General features: G+C 38.0%; 1 protein-coding gene across 3 annotated transcripts in view; it reads right to left on the bottom strand.

The window, feature by feature from the left end:
• Positions 1-18,317, bottom strand: part of LOC103026877 (protein unc-13 homolog C) — a 365,017-nt gene that overhangs the window by 193,556 nt on the left and 153,144 nt on the right. For all 3 annotated transcript variants that reach the window (XM_049483498.1, XM_049483499.1, XM_049483500.1), the window contains exons 15-16: positions 14,046-14,135; positions 9,790-9,918 (exon numbers count right to left, since the gene is read on the bottom strand). In XM_049483498.1, coding sequence (XP_049339455.1) covers positions 9,790-9,918; positions 14,046-14,135 — 219 coding nt within the window. The remainder of the gene's footprint in view (positions 1-9,789; positions 9,919-14,045; positions 14,136-18,317) is intronic.

The following is an 18,317-nucleotide window of genomic DNA, read 5'->3' as shown; positions in this document are numbered from 1 at the left end:
GGGAAGTTTAGATGATTTAAATTTAGAATATTTTAATGTGCTGAGTTTAACAAAAGAGCTTTAATAGCAGAAAGAAATGCTCGTGTAGCTATCAGCTGTGTGTGTAGGCGTCTGTGTGTTTCTGCATGAATTATATAAAAAAATATATAGTTTTATATTAAAGCTGATATTTGAATTACAGCATTTTTCGGACTACAAGGTTCACTTAAAATTCTTTAGTTCACCCCAAAATTGACAGTGCATCTTAGAATCCGGAGCGTCTTATGTATGAATTTTACCAAACACTCCGCTAAAGTACATCACTGTAAAGGAGTTTCAGTGAAGTTTCTTCAGCACCAAGGCTGGAGCAGCATTAGCATTAGTTGCTAACCACAGTGCTAGCTTTTTTTGCCATTGGCTACCATTCAGAGGTGAGTATATTGGACTTTTGTCTGCATGTTTACCATGTTAAAACAAGCTATATGATACAAACTGCTAGTTTATAGCGCCCTGGTTTACAGAACACTCAGGATTTCTCAGTGTAGCAGTGCGCTGTTGGGCGCCATTTACTGGCGCTAAGCTCTGCTAGCCACGCCTAGTGCTGCTGCTAACCGTGCTAAAATACTGGAAATCTAAGCTTACTGTAAATAAATGGAAGTGCTTTACTCACCCAAATAAACAGTTATAAAAACGGAAATCCATGTAAATTAACATCCAGTGTTCATTTGACTTTTATTTTTTTTTACTGAATTAGAAGGGACACATGGCAACCCCCTTGTTCCTTACTATTGTTTCTTAAAATGCATCTTATAATTCGGTGCGCTTTATATATTAAAAAAAGACCAAAAAATAGCTGTTCACTGATAGTGTGCCTTAATAGTGCGTAAAATATGAACTATACTTACTTTTCAAAGTATTATAAGAACTGACTCACAATCAGTGCATTTAAACACTACAGGTACACTACCCAAAAGTATTGGGACACCTGCTCATTCAAAATTAAAGCAGGTCAAAAATGAAAGGACAAAAAACTCCTGCTTTTGTTGGAGTAACTGTCTTTACTTTCACCAGCTTTATACTGTACCTAGATACTGTACAAATATGCTAATGGCTAATTTTTGCTAACAGTAAATAAGAGAAGGTAGCTTATTCCTCACCTACTTCTTATCCTCTTTTTCTTCCCCTCAATGTCTTTCATTTCTCTCTTCTTCTCTTTCTCTTATCCTTCTTTTGCATTCTATTCTGCTCTATCCATTCTCTCTCTTCCCCTTTCCACATGCCATCACCACTCATCATTTCCACCTTTCTTTCCTTTTAAATCATCCTCCATTCTTGTCAATTTCCTATCTCTCTTTCTTTCTCTTTCCTCAGCCGATTCCTCTTCATCTCCATTTTCTCTTACTCCCCTTCCTTCTATCGTTCCTGTTCATTTTTTTATTTCTCAGTGCTCGCTCTTTCCCCTCTCTCTCTCTCTTCCAGTGTCCTATTTCTCCCTGCACCTCTTCACCTTTTTTCCTATTTTTTTTTTAAATTCTCATTCTGCCCTTCCCTTCTCTTTCTTCTGTTCTTCATTATTGTCTCTTTTTTTCCTCTTTCCCTTTTTGTCTCATTCCCTGTTCATTTCCTAATTCTCTCGCTCTCCTCTTTCTTGTTCTTATCTTCTCTTACTCTCTTTTCACCTTCTGCTTTATTTCTCCTTTCTCTCTTGTCTCTCTCAATTATCTCTCTCTATCTTCTTCCCTCTCTCACTCTTTCCTCGTCTTCTTCTTCTTCTTCTCCATTCCACCTTTTGTCTTTTATGGTCTTCTTCCTCTCTCTCCTTATCTCTCTCTTTCTCTCTCTCTCTCCTTCTCTGCAGTGAGACCCCTCCCTTGCCGTCCTCTTTCTCATCTGCCCTCCATCTCTTTATGTTTCCTTCCGGAGGAATGTTGCCGTCTCTCCATTTCCTGTCCTCCGCTCTCTCTTTTCAGATCTGTCCTTCACTAACCGGATTTGGCTCTGTGAGCGTGAGCCCCTCAGCCTGGTCTTGAGTGCTCAGTGGTGGGGTGGGTTATGTAAGCAGCCCCAGCATCCAGCCAGCTTGTATTTCATCTGAGGAGAGTAGAGCAGCGTGTGTGTGTGTGTGTGTGTGTGTGTGTGTGGAGACGTGAGGAGAGCAGACAGTGCTGGAGAAAACAGGCATTCCCTCTCCGCGTGATAAAGCCCGCTGTGTATCTTCCACTCTACAGCTCAGCTAAATTAGCCACTAGCCTTCAAAAATAACAACTACAGCAAAGACAAGAAAGACCCCCACCCACTCCTCCCCAGAAGTAATTAAAGGAATGGAGGAGAGTAGAGGTATTTGGGAAGTTGGGACAGCTGATGCTTCTTAATAGGATGTTGGCTACTGATGAACTGAGCCAATCACAATGCTCACTTTTTGCTCACCTCTAATACTGCCCAGACAATCACAGCTGCTGCAAGTTAATTATTAAACTCCTTCTTATTTCAGAGAAAATACTACATTTCTAAAATTTTATTAAATATTTGGCAATCAGATAAAAGTGGAAAGCTCTCTCTCTCTCTCTCTCTCTTCTCTCTCTCTCTCTCTCTCTCTCTCTTATCCAACAACATCTATGTCTCTACCATAATTGGCTCAGTTCCATTTAATTAATTTACAATCTTCTGTAAGTGCCTTAACTTAATCATTCCCAAGCTCACCTCCACTGTTGTGAGGATTTGATTGCATTTAGAGAGCATTAGTGAGGACAGGGTGCTGGATGATCACCACCCTACCTCACCCCTTAACTCCCCAAACCATCCCAACCCATCCAGAGTACACAGTTTCACTGCTCTACAGCACAATTCTGCACTGTAAGCCCACGATTTTGTAAACCCGCAATTTTGAGATTGAACTAAAGAAATCTGGGAAAAATATAAATAAGTCTATTTATGAAATATTTTATATTATTATCCAAGCAATACTATCTGTATTTGTGAGCATTGGTAAGCATTTGTAGCCACATCCACACTTAAACAGAGATGAGTGACGTTACCAGCCGGTAATGCACTGTAACTGAAGCTCTACATGTATTACTCCACCACACATAGGTAACCTAGCAACAATGCCACACTTACCAGCCAAACAGCGCAGCCACAAACAGAGCAGCAATGGAACTATTTTAACTTGTGGAGTGTTTATAACCAAACAGATCAAAATAAACAGATCTTTCAATAAAGAGTAATAAAATGGAACTGTGGTATAATCGCAATAACACACTTGAGGTTTGTGCTGTAGCATTTAATATTGTGGAGTAGATCAGCACAGCAGTACCAATATTTCACACATTATATAGCACACCCACTCATTTATTAATGCTTAAAGCAGCACTAGGTAGGATTTCCTTGATTTTTTATCTTTTTAAAGAAGTAAAATTACAGCTTGAAACTCACTGCAGCGCTACATTGAGGTGTAATAGGAGGAATAGCGGTGCTCTCGTGTCTGTGCCGGAGCTCCTCTGAGCTCAAACCAGACTCTGTAAGTTTTACGAGGCGGCCGTGACCAACCCTCGCGAGAACTGCGACCTGCTTTCCGACCTTTAGTTCTAACAGTTCTACAAGGACTACTGGTTCATTCCTTACAAACTAACATACAGACACTCTGGCAGAAGCTGGAAAGAGACCGAAAATGTCTCTACTAACTAGTCCTCCTGAAACATTTATTACACTCTACAACTGTAGGGAGCCCACGAGCACAAAATCTCAAGCCTACCTAGTGGGGCTTTTAATAACATATAATAACTATTTTTTCCCAGGCTACCTATTTTTTTACTTAAATTAAATCAAAAAGAAGACCAAATTCTAATGTATGTTTTTTTTAAATTGTTAATTAAATTAACTTACAATTTAGGTAAAATAGCTACAAGTTCTAAGTTTTCATTCGAAAAAACAAAAATTAAGGCAGCATATTACCTGATGCTAAAATAACTTTACAAACTACATGGTGAAGCTAATGCTATTCTTCAATAATCCATTATAATAATTATGATGATTCCTCTTTAACAGTTTAGAGTGTTGTGCCCACAGCTTTACACTGCAAAAACCTCTTCAACACCATGCTTGGAAGGTTGGAGCAGGTTAGCTGCACTGCTAACAGCCAGCCTCCACAGAGTTGGAGCTGTGATGCTAACAGACACTGGTGGCTACTTTTTAACAAGTCAAGTAAATGGAGCAGAACGGAAACTGTAAAAATGAATAATCAATATTTCGTTTCTGTTAATTGTGGAAGCTCCCACACATTAATATCACCCCCAGTGCTTTTTTTTTTTACAATTAACCTTTTTCACTGGAGTTATTTGATCATATTTTGAGGAAATTAGGAGATTTCCAACTATATGCAATTTGATAAAGAGATAAAACTGACAGTCTAATATTGTGTGAACAATAAAAATGATATATAATTGATACAAATCAATGGTATATGGAGGTGTTTACAGACCTCATGTGTAGTTGATTGATTCATTATTGCACAGTAATCCTGAGATTATTACTGGCTATCTCCTGGTATAGAGATAAGGGGGGTGGTATTGCCCATATTAACCATAATAAGGGACGGGTTTTGGATGGTTATACACCCTTTTCTTCAAAATATCACAAAGGGATTGAACAGGGAGTTACTGTCCACTCTTATATACAGTCTATAATTTATGAGACCACCCTGAAGACCATGTAAAAAAGACCGAGATCAGATTCCACTATATTTTATGGATCAGAGCTGGTTGAATTTCAAGCTGCTGCTTCTGTTGCTGATTGGCTGATTGGCTACATGCTGAGAGCTCCCTAGAAGAGCAAACTGGGCTGAGTTTAAGTGGTGTGTGTGTGTGTATTTGTGTACATAATGCAATAATTACACAAATCATCTTGTTTTACCGAAGCCGAGTGTAATCATTGTAATCTACAAACTCAGCATTGCGGAGTAAATTGCATTTCTTGCTTGTATTTCAACCGTTGTTTTTAAGACTTCTCATGGACACACTTCACACATGCATTTCTGGACAAGCTGAGAGATAATTATAATAATGAACTTTAAACCATTGCTTTGCCACCAAACATTGCATAATGCAGTTAGCCATTATCTTAAGGTAAAATTATATGAAATGTTGAAATATTGTTGTTTTATTAATGCTGTCCAACCAATTAGAATGCAAAAGTGATCTCACATGACTTTATAACCTGTGGTTAGTAAACTTGTCAAACATAAACACATAAAAAGATGGACTTTGCTCAGGAAACACAGAACAATAGACACACAAGCACACACTCACATGGGTTGCCAGAGGCACATAGGACTGGTTATAGCATCTCTCTCTCTCTCTCTCTTTCTCTGTTTCTTAGACTCTATGTCTCTTTCTCACTCTCTCTCTCTTTCTCTATTTCTCTATTTCTATGTCTTTTCTGTCTTTCTCATTCTCTCCCCTCAGGGTGATGTGAATATCACAGTGTTTAATGGCTTCCTTCCTTTACATAATAATGATATTTATATCTCTCCAGTGCCCTGAGACACAATGAGAGAGAGACATAAAGAGAGAGACAAAAAGAGAGAGAGAGAGAGAGAGAGAGAGAGAGAGAGAGAGAGAGAGAGAGAAAGAAAAGAGAGAGACTAAAATTTATTCGTATTTAGAAATGCATGTTTTGACATCATCCGAGAGAGTGATTATAGTGTTTGGGTACTATGGTCTCACAAACACAAACACACACACACACACACACACAAAGATAAAAAAGGAAAGTGGCTATTCGGGTGTCGGGGGAAGCTTCCAGAACCCGGAAATATTGGGATAGCTACAATGCTAACAGCTGGCCTCAGTAGCGTTAGAGCCACAATAAAAACAGATGAAGCATCAAGGCTTGGCAAAGGTTGTAGCAGGGAAGCTAAGATGCTAACAGTTGGCCTCAGCAGGGTTAGAGCCATGATGATAACAGACACAGCAGCCAGGCTTGAGAAGTTTGGAGCGGGATAGCTACAATGCTAGCAGCTGGACTCTTTAGCAATAGACACAGCGTGTTGGTCTACATACTAAAGGAAACACTGCCTCCTGTAGTAATTGGGTTTTTCTTCTCCACACATCTCCCAACATTGTCCCACAAGCTCTCAGAGGGATCTTATGATTTCTTACATTGTGAATTTAATATTGAAGACTATATTAAAGCTACGCAGGAACACATGCAGAATTATTCCATAAAAAAGTGTTAAATAAACCAGAATATGTTTTATACTTTAGATTCTTCTAAGTAGCTATGTTTATCTTTGAGGACAGATCTCTTGGTATTTTAATATCAGTGTGTTCATGAGGTAGAATCAGGTTTAGGTCAGGGGATTTTAGAGGCCAAACTCTCCTTTTTACTGTTTAGTACATAATTCAATATGTATCACTTAACTGTTTTGATGTCTATAATAATAATCACCAATGTAGAAAACAGTAAATAAAGAAATAAAGAAAAACATTGGATGAGAAGGTGTGCAGTAATGGCATAGTTCCTTGAAAAAGTAATCTGATTACTGATTGCTGACTACCCCTATAAAATGTAACTTATTTACTTTATGGATTAATTGATTTTAAAAGTAAAAGTTACTTTTAAGTTACTGCTGAATCAACAAAACAGTTTGCCAAAGCTCATTTTACTAGAAGCTTTGCTCCACCTTTGTGCCGCTGCGACTCCAGACGTTTCTTCCGATTTGTCGTTGTGTTTTGAAACTAGGTAGCACTTTGTTGCAGCACAGAGTGAACAACCAACCTTGATATCTGATTTTTTTTTCTTTATGTGATACAATCTCAGAAAAGTGTCTGTATTTCCAGCAAGAAAATGCACATCTGTCTCCTCCAGTGTTTTTGTCGCTGCGTGGTGTTACATGTGTAGCTTAGGCCAGACGTCACTGCCCCAGGCGTAAAAAGAATCGTGTGTGTATGTCTGTGTGAGTGTGAGTGTTGAGCCCGAGTGATAGTTTTAGCCTGTTAGCTTGTTAGCTTGCTAGCCAGTTGTTGTTTCAGAGTGGCAATTGTAAACTTCTTTCTCATTCATTCTTTCAACATATCCAGACGGATGTTACAATATCTTTTTTTAGTATAGAAAGTGACAAAAGAAGTAATGTAGAGTGACATGGGTAAGTAACTTTAATCTGTTTACTGAATTATAAATAGTAGTGCATTAGATTACTTGTTACAAAAAAATGATGCTACTAAGTAACGCTTTACTGACATCACTGTAGGTGTGTCCAGACTGTAACGATAGAACCATCTAGAAAAGTGCTTTCACACTGCAAACAATCTGGACCATGGTTCAGTTGGTCTGGACTGATCTGGGCCAAATATTGGTCCTGTGATCTGGATCATGATCCCCTTTCACACCTGCTAAAAGTTTAAAAGTCTGGACCAAACAAGGCAGGCTTGAAAGCAAGCACCTTCACTGCAAGTGTGTGTTTTATTCAAGTGCAAATGAATTGACGTGAATTCAAAGCACAGTGTGTTTCAGTGTATTTATCTCAAATATTCCTATCTCTCAAATAAAGCAGCTCCTTTCCTGTTCTTTAGTCTCTCTCCGAGTCGTGATGTAGAGCGTCTTTTAATCGCTCTGGCTGCTGAATGAATGGAGCTGCTCCTCCGGTATGAATCCTCAGGTTGGGAGATTAAGACTCCCATCGGCTTTCTTCCCTCACTGGCTCAGGGGGGCTGTGTGTGTAGATGCGGAGTGTATGGGTGTATCGGGGAGACTCAGGGACGAGAACAGACAATAGCACATTCACATGCAAATGGGCTGAGAGGGAGTTTGAATTCTTCAAAACCCAACATTTTCTCTTGTTATGAAGGGTGTTGTATTTTTCTTGTTATTTCTGAATGCAGATGAAGATGTGCTCATGAAAAACATGAAAAATGTTTTACCATAGAGACACTGACAGCTGGATATGTCTGGATGACCCTCACTTTAGCACCGATACTACTGTTCAGAGAACAGCCCACCACACCAATACTGTCTATAACTGTGCACATGCAGAAAAGTGGACATAAAGTGGTCAATCAGTAGAAGCACAGGGTAGCTGGTGTTTCTAATAAAGTGGCCACAGTGAGTAACCTGCTAAAGTTTTTTGGTTAGTAAAAGTAGAGTATTTTCTGAATGTTACAGTTAATTTTATTAAAATGTTTAATCTGTAATGTTTTCTGAATGTGCTTATATGAACTTTGCCTCAACCAGTCATGCTGACTGCCATTTCAATATCATTTAAATGAGAAAAAATGACCTAAAAACAATTTGACCTCTTATAATAGCCTTCTCATGATCCACTATTTTGGGTATCAGTGAGCTCAAGACAGCTGCTTACCTCCAGTTTGTGTGTATGTTTTGTAGTGAAGTGTTTCTTGTGGTAATGTGTTGAGATGGTTTGGGTGCAATATAAATAATTTGTGCTTATTCTACAGTACAGAGCGGTGGCCTCAGAGCAGATTACAGTTGGAAGAAGCTGCGCTGGGGAGAAAGAAATCAAATAACGGGACAGCAGCTTTACAGCAGCTTTATGATTTCTGCACGGAAGATGTCATTTTTTCTGGTGGGTAGTAAGCTCTGGGCATTTGTGCAGCCTGGAGTGACCACCAGAACATGGTGAATCAATACGGAGCGTGTGTGTGTGTGTGTGTGTGTGTGTGTGTGTGAAAGTCTGTGGATGTGTGTGTATTTGCTTTTGCATGTGCCAGTGCATGTTGGTATGTGTGGATTTACTGCTGCTCATTGCTGTGTAATGAGCTTGTGTGTGTGTGTGTGTGTAGGCTGTGTTAAGTCATGCTGTCGGGACTGATGTAAAGGAAGAGATCAGAGAGGATTTAGTGATCAGCGACTGATCATGGGTCAACGCCGTGAGCTGATACACTGATTACAAATCTCTCTCTAACACACACACACACACACACACACACACACACACACACACAGACACAGAGAACCATCGCTTCCATAAGTCCAAATTAAATTCTAACTGCTTTAGTTGCTTTATTGCTTAAATTATTTTTGGGACTACTGTGTTTGTCCCCAATTGTAATAGCATCCCCTATCAACAGGTGTGTACTCTGAGATTTGTCCCCAATTTTGGTCTACGCAAGTATACACACACACACACACACATAACCATGGCTTTCATAAGCCACAAATGAACAAGTTATGTAAGAGAAATATAGATTAGTACAGTACAATGTAGAGCAATTTAATTTAAAGGAAATTTCACCATTCTCAAAATTTGAAATCACATCTCTGAGTTTCATCACCTCACGTTTAATAAAACAGCTATTTGTCTACTGCCACATACCGTAATTACACTTTGGGTGCGCGTTTCCACGGAGATCCATGTAAGCACAACAGTGAGTGGAAACGGAGGAGCTACTGAACGTGATGTCATGTGACCAAGAACGTCTAAAAACTAATATTATTAATAATGATAGGTTGTATGTTCCTTATATATTTGCACTAGTTCTCTAAAATCTTGCATATCTGAACAATATCTAGTCAAACATAATATATATATATATATATATATATATATATATATATATATATATATATATATATATATATGTATATGTGTATACATATACATATATATATATATATATATATATATATATATATATATATATATATATATATATATATGTGTATATGTGTCAAATAAATCATATTAATAAATATATTTCCAGTTTATCCAAATACTAATCAGTTAATTGAAACTAAAAACTGACAGATTAATCGAGTATCAAAATAATCGCTAGTTGCGTCCTGAGTGTGTGGTACCTGGTCCAGGAGCTGGTTGTAGAGTTCGTGGCAGTTGTCGAAGATGTATTTGTAGGTGGAGTCAAGGCAGGCCCTGACGCAGTCCTTCACCACCAGGCTCGCTCTGGGGGGGCTCTGCAGCTCCTGCACCTAAACACACACACAAACACAGAAACAGAGCTGTAAACACACACTCACACTCACAACCATTATACTGTTAATGTCTCGGTCTGTTCGTTTGTTACTGTCAAACCTGACAACTGACATAATTTAGTTTCCTTGTACTTGTACACAACCAATACAGATGAATTACCGTATTTTTCCAACTGTAAGGAGCACTTTAAATCCTTTATCTTTTCCAAAAATCCGGTGCGCCTTATGTGTGAATTCTACCAGTCAGGTATTAAGGAGCAGTAAAGCCCAAGAAGCTGAAATACAGCGTTATAAGGGTACGTTTTTGGTAAAGTTTCTCCAGCATCAAAGCTGGAGCAGTATGAGCATTATCTGCTAACTGCAGTGCTAACTCTTTCTCCTTTCAGAGGTGAGTATATTAAACTGTAGTCTGTGTGTTTTTACCTTGTTAAAACAAGCTATGTAGGACAAACCGCTAGCTGATAGCACCCTGGGATACTGGAGCATTCAGGGTTCCTCAGTGTAGAGCTGTCGGGTGGCATTTACTAGCGCTAAGCGCTGCTAAATTGAACTGTGCTAAAATATTGTAAATCTAAGCTTACTGTAAATGAACGGAAGCACTTTTCAGGAGAGAAATCAGTGTAGACTAGCATCCAGCGCTCATTTGACTTTGAAAGAATATATATATATATATATATATATATATATATATATATATATATATATATATATTTTTTTTTTTTTTCTTTTAATTACAGTTTTGTTTACTTCCCCTTCCCCCAGCTTCCCCATTATAAGGGAAACATTGTGACATCCTTGTTCCTTACTATACTGATAGTGCACCTTATAGTTATAAAATAAAGTAATCTAATCTGACTATTTACACTCTACTTCAAAATGCTTGTGGACACCCTTTCTAATGAATGTACTAGGCTACTTTAAGTTGCATCTATTGCTGACACAGATGTGCAAATGCACACACACAAAAAAAAAAAAACACAGCTTGTCTACTTCCTGCCTGACAAATTTCAGGAGGAGGAGGAGAAAGAGGAGGAGGAGGTGGATGAGGAGTGTGACTATTTTGCGTTTCCTCTTGCGTAAGAGAATGGAAAGGATGTGGTGTTTCCCGAAGTGTGTGTGTGTATATATATATTAGTGTGTGTATGTTAGAGCCTCTAGAAGCAGCCTCTGTAGGATGTACCACTTGCATTACCCATAATGCATTGTGACAGTCTGAGTTTTTATTGTGTGCCTTGCGGTGCTCTCTCTGTGGGTGGGGCCTTTCCGACACGGCTCACTAATTCACTCTCATACACACACACGTTCACACACACACACACACACACACACACACACACACACACATTGACACACACAGAGTGATGTCACTCATTTAAAGTGCCAGAAACACTTTCAGTGCTAATAAACAGAACGGGTAATAGCAGATTATTAGCAGAGGAAATTAACTGTGTGTGTGTGTGTGTGTTTGTGTGTGTGTGTGTGTGTGTGTGTGTGTGTGTGTGTGTGTGTGTGAATTACATAGAGTCTAAAAAAAATAAGTGGAATTCCCCTTCAGTGCACTGTTGCATCAATACAAAGCTTCACGTTTAACCAATGCAAACTTTATGCAAATTAACAGGTCCAACATAGTGCGTCTATCCAATCAGAAGAGTTCAGGTGTTTGCCTGATACAGGTACATCTAAAAAAAATTAAATATCATTGAAAAGTTATTTTATTTCAGTAATTCAGTTCAAAATGTGAAACTCATATATTATATAGGTGTATTACACACAGAGTGATCTATTTTAAGCGTTTATTTCTTTTATTATGGATTATAGTCAATAAACGCCCAAAAATCAGTGTCTCAGAAAATACGAATATTATATAAGACTCATTAGTATTTTTGGTATCAGTGTGGGCAGTGTGCCAAGTCCTGCTGAAAAATAAAATCCACATCTAAATTAAAGTTGTCAGTAGCAGAGGGAAGCATGAAGTGCTGTAAGATTTTGTGGGAAAACAAAACTGCACTGACTTTAGACTTGATAATAAAACACAGTGGATCAACAGCAGCAGATCACATGATACAATTGAAGTATATTTGTGTGAACTGTGCAACATTAGAAACATATTAAAATTGTGATTGAAGTACAGATTTAACATCACATTCATTTTGAGGAGTGTACATAAACTGGGAAAAACTAAAGCAAGATTTACTTTATTTTTCCCCTTTCCAAAGTATACTGAAATACAGATTAAGTAGGTAAAATTTAAGTATAAGGAGAAAAACTATACTTTACTTATTCCGCATATAGTTCCAGTGCTTTTTTAAATATATTTAAATATATATAGGACCCTTTTACAAGGGCTAACATTAGTAAAGTAGTAAAGACTCTGCTCCCTTGATTTACAAATGAAATGATTTAAAATTTACTGATGATCCATAATGGTTTGGAGAGACATGTCATCTGCTGGTGTTTTTATTGTTTTTTTTTTTTTTTTTTTTAAGAATTACAGTTTTGTTTACTTAGCTTAGCTTAGCTTTCCTTGATTTGCTAGTTACCCCCTCCCTCCACCACCACCCAGTGGTGAGATCTGCTGAATTAGAAGGGAAACATGGCAACACCCCTGTTCTTTACTAGTGTTGCATAAAGCACCTTATAATCTGGTGCGCCTTATGTATGAAAATAGACCAGAAAATAGACGTTCATTGCTAGTGCGCCTAATAATACGTAAAATACAGTATTATCTACATGTTTTGCACTACTTTTGCTAGACTGAAGAGTGTGTTTTGATTCTGCTTGTCAACTATCCCTCAGAGCATGTGGGAGGTGACCTGAAAACAGCGCAGTACGCTGCTGGCTCTCCGCTAAAGCCATTGGCGTTTCAGCAGCAATTACACACACTGCTCTGATTTCCTTGGGATTAGGCCAGGAGTGTGTGAATTCTAGGCGTGCGGTGAGGTTATATATGTGAGGATATTACGTAACACTGGGGGGCGGAGTGACAGGGACAGTAAATGTGCACGAAGCACAGCCAGGAATTATTCCTTAATGAGAACGCAAGTATATCTACCCTCGGAGAGAGCACAGTCATACCCCCCTTCCCAACACACACACACTCACACACACACACACACACACACACACACACACATACACACACACTATGCCTTTTAAGACTAAACATGGAAATATTAATGACTGTCATTAAAAAGCCTGTCCTCATTTCCTCCAAAATAATAGAGTATCATTTTCTCTGATATCCCAAGCAAGACGGACAGAGTTTTTGTTTTTTTCATGCGGAAAAAATGAGACATCAGACGCCCTTAACCAGCACAGACAGATCCAATACACACCCACGCTCACACTCGCAGCTATACATCTCCACCCAATGAAGCACAGCCAATCGGAAACGAGACGCCGTACTCTGCGTCCTGCACATCCTTTCTGCATGTGCAGCAGACCACAACACACCTAAACACACACACAAGCCGTGAGTGTACCTGTATCGATCCGTCCGGCACTACTTTCACACCCTCACACTGAGAGAGGGACACCACTGATATCTGTGTTACAGTCAGTGAGCGTGAACAGGCAGTGAGTGTGAACAGGCACAGGTTTATAATTCCTAAATTATACCTCCCTTGTGAAAAGTATACTTTAAAAAGTATACTTAAACTCTGCTGAAATAGACCTGTCCTTAAAATGATGTTATTTTGGAACCACTAATTTGCACTTAATTACTACTCGTTTGTATTGAAAGGATAAAAAATTGCATTATATTATATATAAGTTTACTAGTCATATGTTATTTACTAGTCATATCACTATTTTATACGATTTAAGTATATTTGTGTGAACTGTGCAACACAAGAAACATATTAAAATTGTGATTGAAGCATAGATTTAACATTCTTTTCAGGAGATTTTTCCACACCTCCGAAGACACCACTGCAACCCCCTGGAGCCCCATAGCAATCAACAAGCAACTATCTAGCAGCCTCATAATGGAGACTAAGATTTTCACACAATAAAAAAATAAAAAATAACATTGCTGTGTGTGTCTCGGTATGTGTATGTGTGTGTGTTGTGTAATATGTGTGTGTGTGTGTAATGTGTGTGTGTGTGTGTGTGTGTGTGTTTACCTTCATTCTGAAAAAGGTGATGCTGGTCAGCAGGTCCACTGTGGATTTCAGGTCCTGGAGTCTCTCTGGGTTTCCGGCGGGGAAATTGTCCTGTAATCACAAAAACAATTATAGTTAGATCTCTCTCTCTCTCTCTCTCTCTCTCTCTCTCTCTATATATATATATATATATATATATATATATATATATATATATATATATATATATTATATATATATATATATATATATATATCTTTCTCTCTCTCGCTCTCTCTCTCACACACACACACACACACTTTTTGTCTACCTCACTTTTCCATCTCTCTCTGACTCGCTCTACCTTCTTTTTAGCCTCCTTTTTTCTTTCTTTCTTTCTTGTCTCTGACTTGCTCTACCATCTCCTTCGCTTTCCCTTTTCTCTCTCTCTCTCTCTCTCTCTCTCTCTCTCTCTCTCTCTCTCTCATGCTCTGGGTCTCAATGATGAGGTTCACCGAGAATGGAGAGCGCTGTATAAACCACCGTTAACTAAGAGAGTGTCTGACCTGCAGTGGAGGATTTTACATGGTATTGTTTCTGTTAATTCTTTTATTTCCATTTTAAATCCTGAAGTCACTCAAGGTTGTCCCTTCTGTTCTCAGAGGGAAACAGTGTTTCACGCTTTTATGCACCGTTTTAGGTTACGTCCCCTTTTTAGGTTTTACACTCTGTTTTTACGGCTCTTAATGTGGTTTTTACACCTCAGATTTTTATCCTGGGTTTTAAATATTTGCGGAGAGAGAGGTTCAGGTGTCAGCTGATCAATTTTATTCTTGGTCAGGCTGAGTTGGCGGTCTACATAAGTCGCAGAAACAAAGTGTCTCAAAGCAGCTGACACCGACGCAGTAACAATCCTCTCTAGACTTGTGAGATCCAGGGTTTTAATTGATTTTAATTATTACAAATGTATGTCGGATCTTATAACTTTTACGGCAGTGTGGTGTTGTGGTGAGGCTGTGTGCTTTTAGATGATGAGCTCTGCTTTGCACCTCAGTTTTAAAATGATTTACTGTTATTTATTTATTTATTTACCCATATGCTGTTCTGAGCCTCTGTTTTTAAAATTATGATTTTAATGGCCAAGATGGCCTAAAATTGAATTTTAAGATATTATAACACAATGTGGTTATAATAAAGTGTTGTTAAAAGTCAAAAGTCTCTCTCTCTCTCTCTCTCTCTCTCTCATTCTCTATAATTACCCATTAATAACAATATATCTCTAAACTGAAACTGATCTGCAGAAACTCTAACTAATATAATGCTGAATAATGGCAGCAGAGCTCTGTTATTAAATAGTAAATCTATATTATATATTTAGAAGTGCAGGTCTGATTCAGTGACAGTATCTGACAGATCATGTAAAATAGCCTCACATGCATTAATATCTCCTGTAGAGGAAACATGCTGTACTGTATCAGAGCAGAGAGCTGAAATGCAGTTAGGCTTAAGTCCAGGTTTATAGAATTGAATCATGGTCTGGATTATTGAGTCAAGGCCATTGTTTTTCCACAAAGCATTTGATGTAAGTGAGTTACAGCGTTTATAGCCAGGTCTGGCTTTAGTGGGACTGTGTGACAAGAGGCAGAATCTACAGTGAGTTCAGCGCATGCTGATAATAACATTTATTCTGGAGCTAAAGCAGTGTGTGCTAACCTTTCTGCTGATTTTATAATGTTCACTCACTTACAAGTAACCCTAAACCTAATTTTCAAAGCATGTTTAAATATAAAGCTCATTTTCTTCAGATTAATACAAAACTAGTCATCATTTTTAGTGTTAATGTATTTATATATAAAATGTATAAATATATTTATTTATTTTAGTTTTTGTGAGGTTATTTTATTGCAATGTTAAAATGTTTTTACATAGTTAAAAAGTTAAAATTGTTAGATGTTAAAACTTTTTATATTTTCATTTACGTTTTATATTGTGAGTAATGCTATTTAAATATTCACTATTCACTATCTAGTTTATGATTTTTTTCGGTGTTCATTTTATGTTATTAAATGTTATTGAACTGTTATATCTTTCAAATTAAATAAAGTTATTAAAATATTATTACAATTTTATTTATATTATATGTGATATAATATTTATCTCTATTGTCTATCCCTTTTAAAACTACCATTTAACAGGCATCCTTTTTATAATACTAATGAACATGGAGTTACATACTAATAACTATGGAGTTATGAACGTAAAAGGTATCGCCACCTTAATTTGAAGGTGATTAAGAGCATTATCTAGTCATGAACAGTGTTGGGCACGTTACTTTGAAAAAGTAATTAGTTATAGTTACTAGTTACTTCTCCAAAAAAGTAGCCTGTGGACCCCTAGAGAAACCCTGGTCTCATCCTCCCCTCCCTTGTGACTCACACACACACACTTGTGCCTTTGTCTGTATGCGCGAAGTAAAAAAAAAAGTTAATTGAGCGGCTAAAGTAACGTGCAGTAACGGGGTGTTGGAAATGGTAAGGGTGTTATAGAGACAGTCAGAGTAATAAGTTAGATTACTACTTATTGAAAAAAGTAACAGCGTTAGTAACGCTGTTTATTTCAACGCGGATACTCCCATCACTGGTCATGAATATCCAAATATTGCTTCATAAATACATGACTCATTGGTTATGAATGTGCTACGAAGGATTGATGTACAGGTGCAACTTAAAAAATATGAATATCACTGAAAAGTTCCTTTATTTTAGTAATTCAGTGTGAAACTTATATATTATACAGATGTATTAAACACAGAGTGATCTATTTTAAGCCTTTAATTCTTTTATTGTTGATGTTGATGAAAACCCACAAATCAGTGTCTCAGAAAATTAGAATATTATATAAGACCAATTGATACTTTTGGCAGTGTGCCAAATCCTGCTGGAATATAAAATTTGCATCTCCATAAAAACTTTAAAAAGTTAATAAAACACAGTGGATCAACACCAGCAGATATCAGATCATGTCTCTCCAAACCATCACTGATTGGTGGAAACTTCACACTAAACCTCAAGCAGTTTGGACTGTGTGTCTCTTTACTCTTCCTCCAGACTCTGATCCCTTCATTTACAAATGATTTTGATTTTCCAAATGTACTGATGATCAGTGATGGTTCGGAGAGACATGTCATCTGCTGGTGTTGATCCACTTTTATTATCAAGTCTAAAGTCAGTGCAGTTTTGTTTTCCCACAAAATCTTACAGCACTTCATGCTTCCCTCTGCTACTGACAACTTTTATGGAGATTTCATTTTCCAGCAGGACTTGGCAAACTGCCCACACTGATACCAAAAGTATCAGTTGGTCTTACATAATATTCTAATTTTCTGAGACACTGATTTTTTGGGTTTTCATTGGCTGTGAGTCATAAATCATCAACAATAAAATAAATAAACGCTTAAAATAGATCACTCTGTGTTTAATACATCTATATAATATATGAATTTCTCATTTTCAACTGTACTACAGGTAGAATTTAAATAAAGTGTAGCTGATTCTGGTTCTGATTCTATGGAATTCACTCCCCAGTTCACCTCTCACATACATACAGATATACTGTATATTCACAGCCACGAACGAGTCACGGCTGTGTATGAAAACACATTATCATTTAGTGTAAGTAAGCAGAACCCGTTGCACGCCTGAAAATAATGACCCCCTCGTTCATGAACCATGAGCTCGTTCTCCTGTAACAGGGCGCATTTTATTATGGTGACGGTGTGCAGAAAAAAAAAAAAAAAACTACAGAGGCAAAAAAAAATGAAAAAGAAATATGAATAAATGCGTACGTGTTTCCTACACACTCACACGTGCCTTACAGCAGCATAAGCCAGGAGGGTCTTCACACGCAACAAAGAAGAACGTGCACCATCAGGAACCTCCACCTCCTCCTCTTCCCGCTAATCGTCCTGTTTTTTTTTGGAGGGGCCGCAGGGCTAAGATAGCGGATTCTGAAAATGTCAGTGATTTCCGAGCTGAGGCGGTTACGTAAAGACGAAGCACGAGCTTTAATTTAGTGAAAGTGGTGAGAACATTAGGAGCATTAAAGAGCGAGCCGTTAACTTGTCTGTGGGCGGCGGCGTTTCTCTGGACGGCAGGCCGTCAGTCTCGCCCCACGTTTCCCCACAAAGCTCTAATTACTCCGTCACGGCTAATGGAGTGGCAGGGATGTTTGCCAACATCAAAACTGCAAACAGAAACACGGTGAATCAGCTTTAGGTGCAGTGATGGGGACCCTTTTCTGCAGTAAGTGCTTTAT

Source organism: Astyanax mexicanus, chromosome 9 (genome assembly GCF_023375975.1).
Source record: "Astyanax mexicanus isolate ESR-SI-001 chromosome 9, AstMex3_surface, whole genome shotgun sequence".
NCBI lineage: Eukaryota > Metazoa > Chordata > Actinopteri > Characiformes > Acestrorhamphidae > Astyanax > Astyanax mexicanus.
This window is presented reverse-complemented; position numbering and strand designations above follow the sequence as displayed.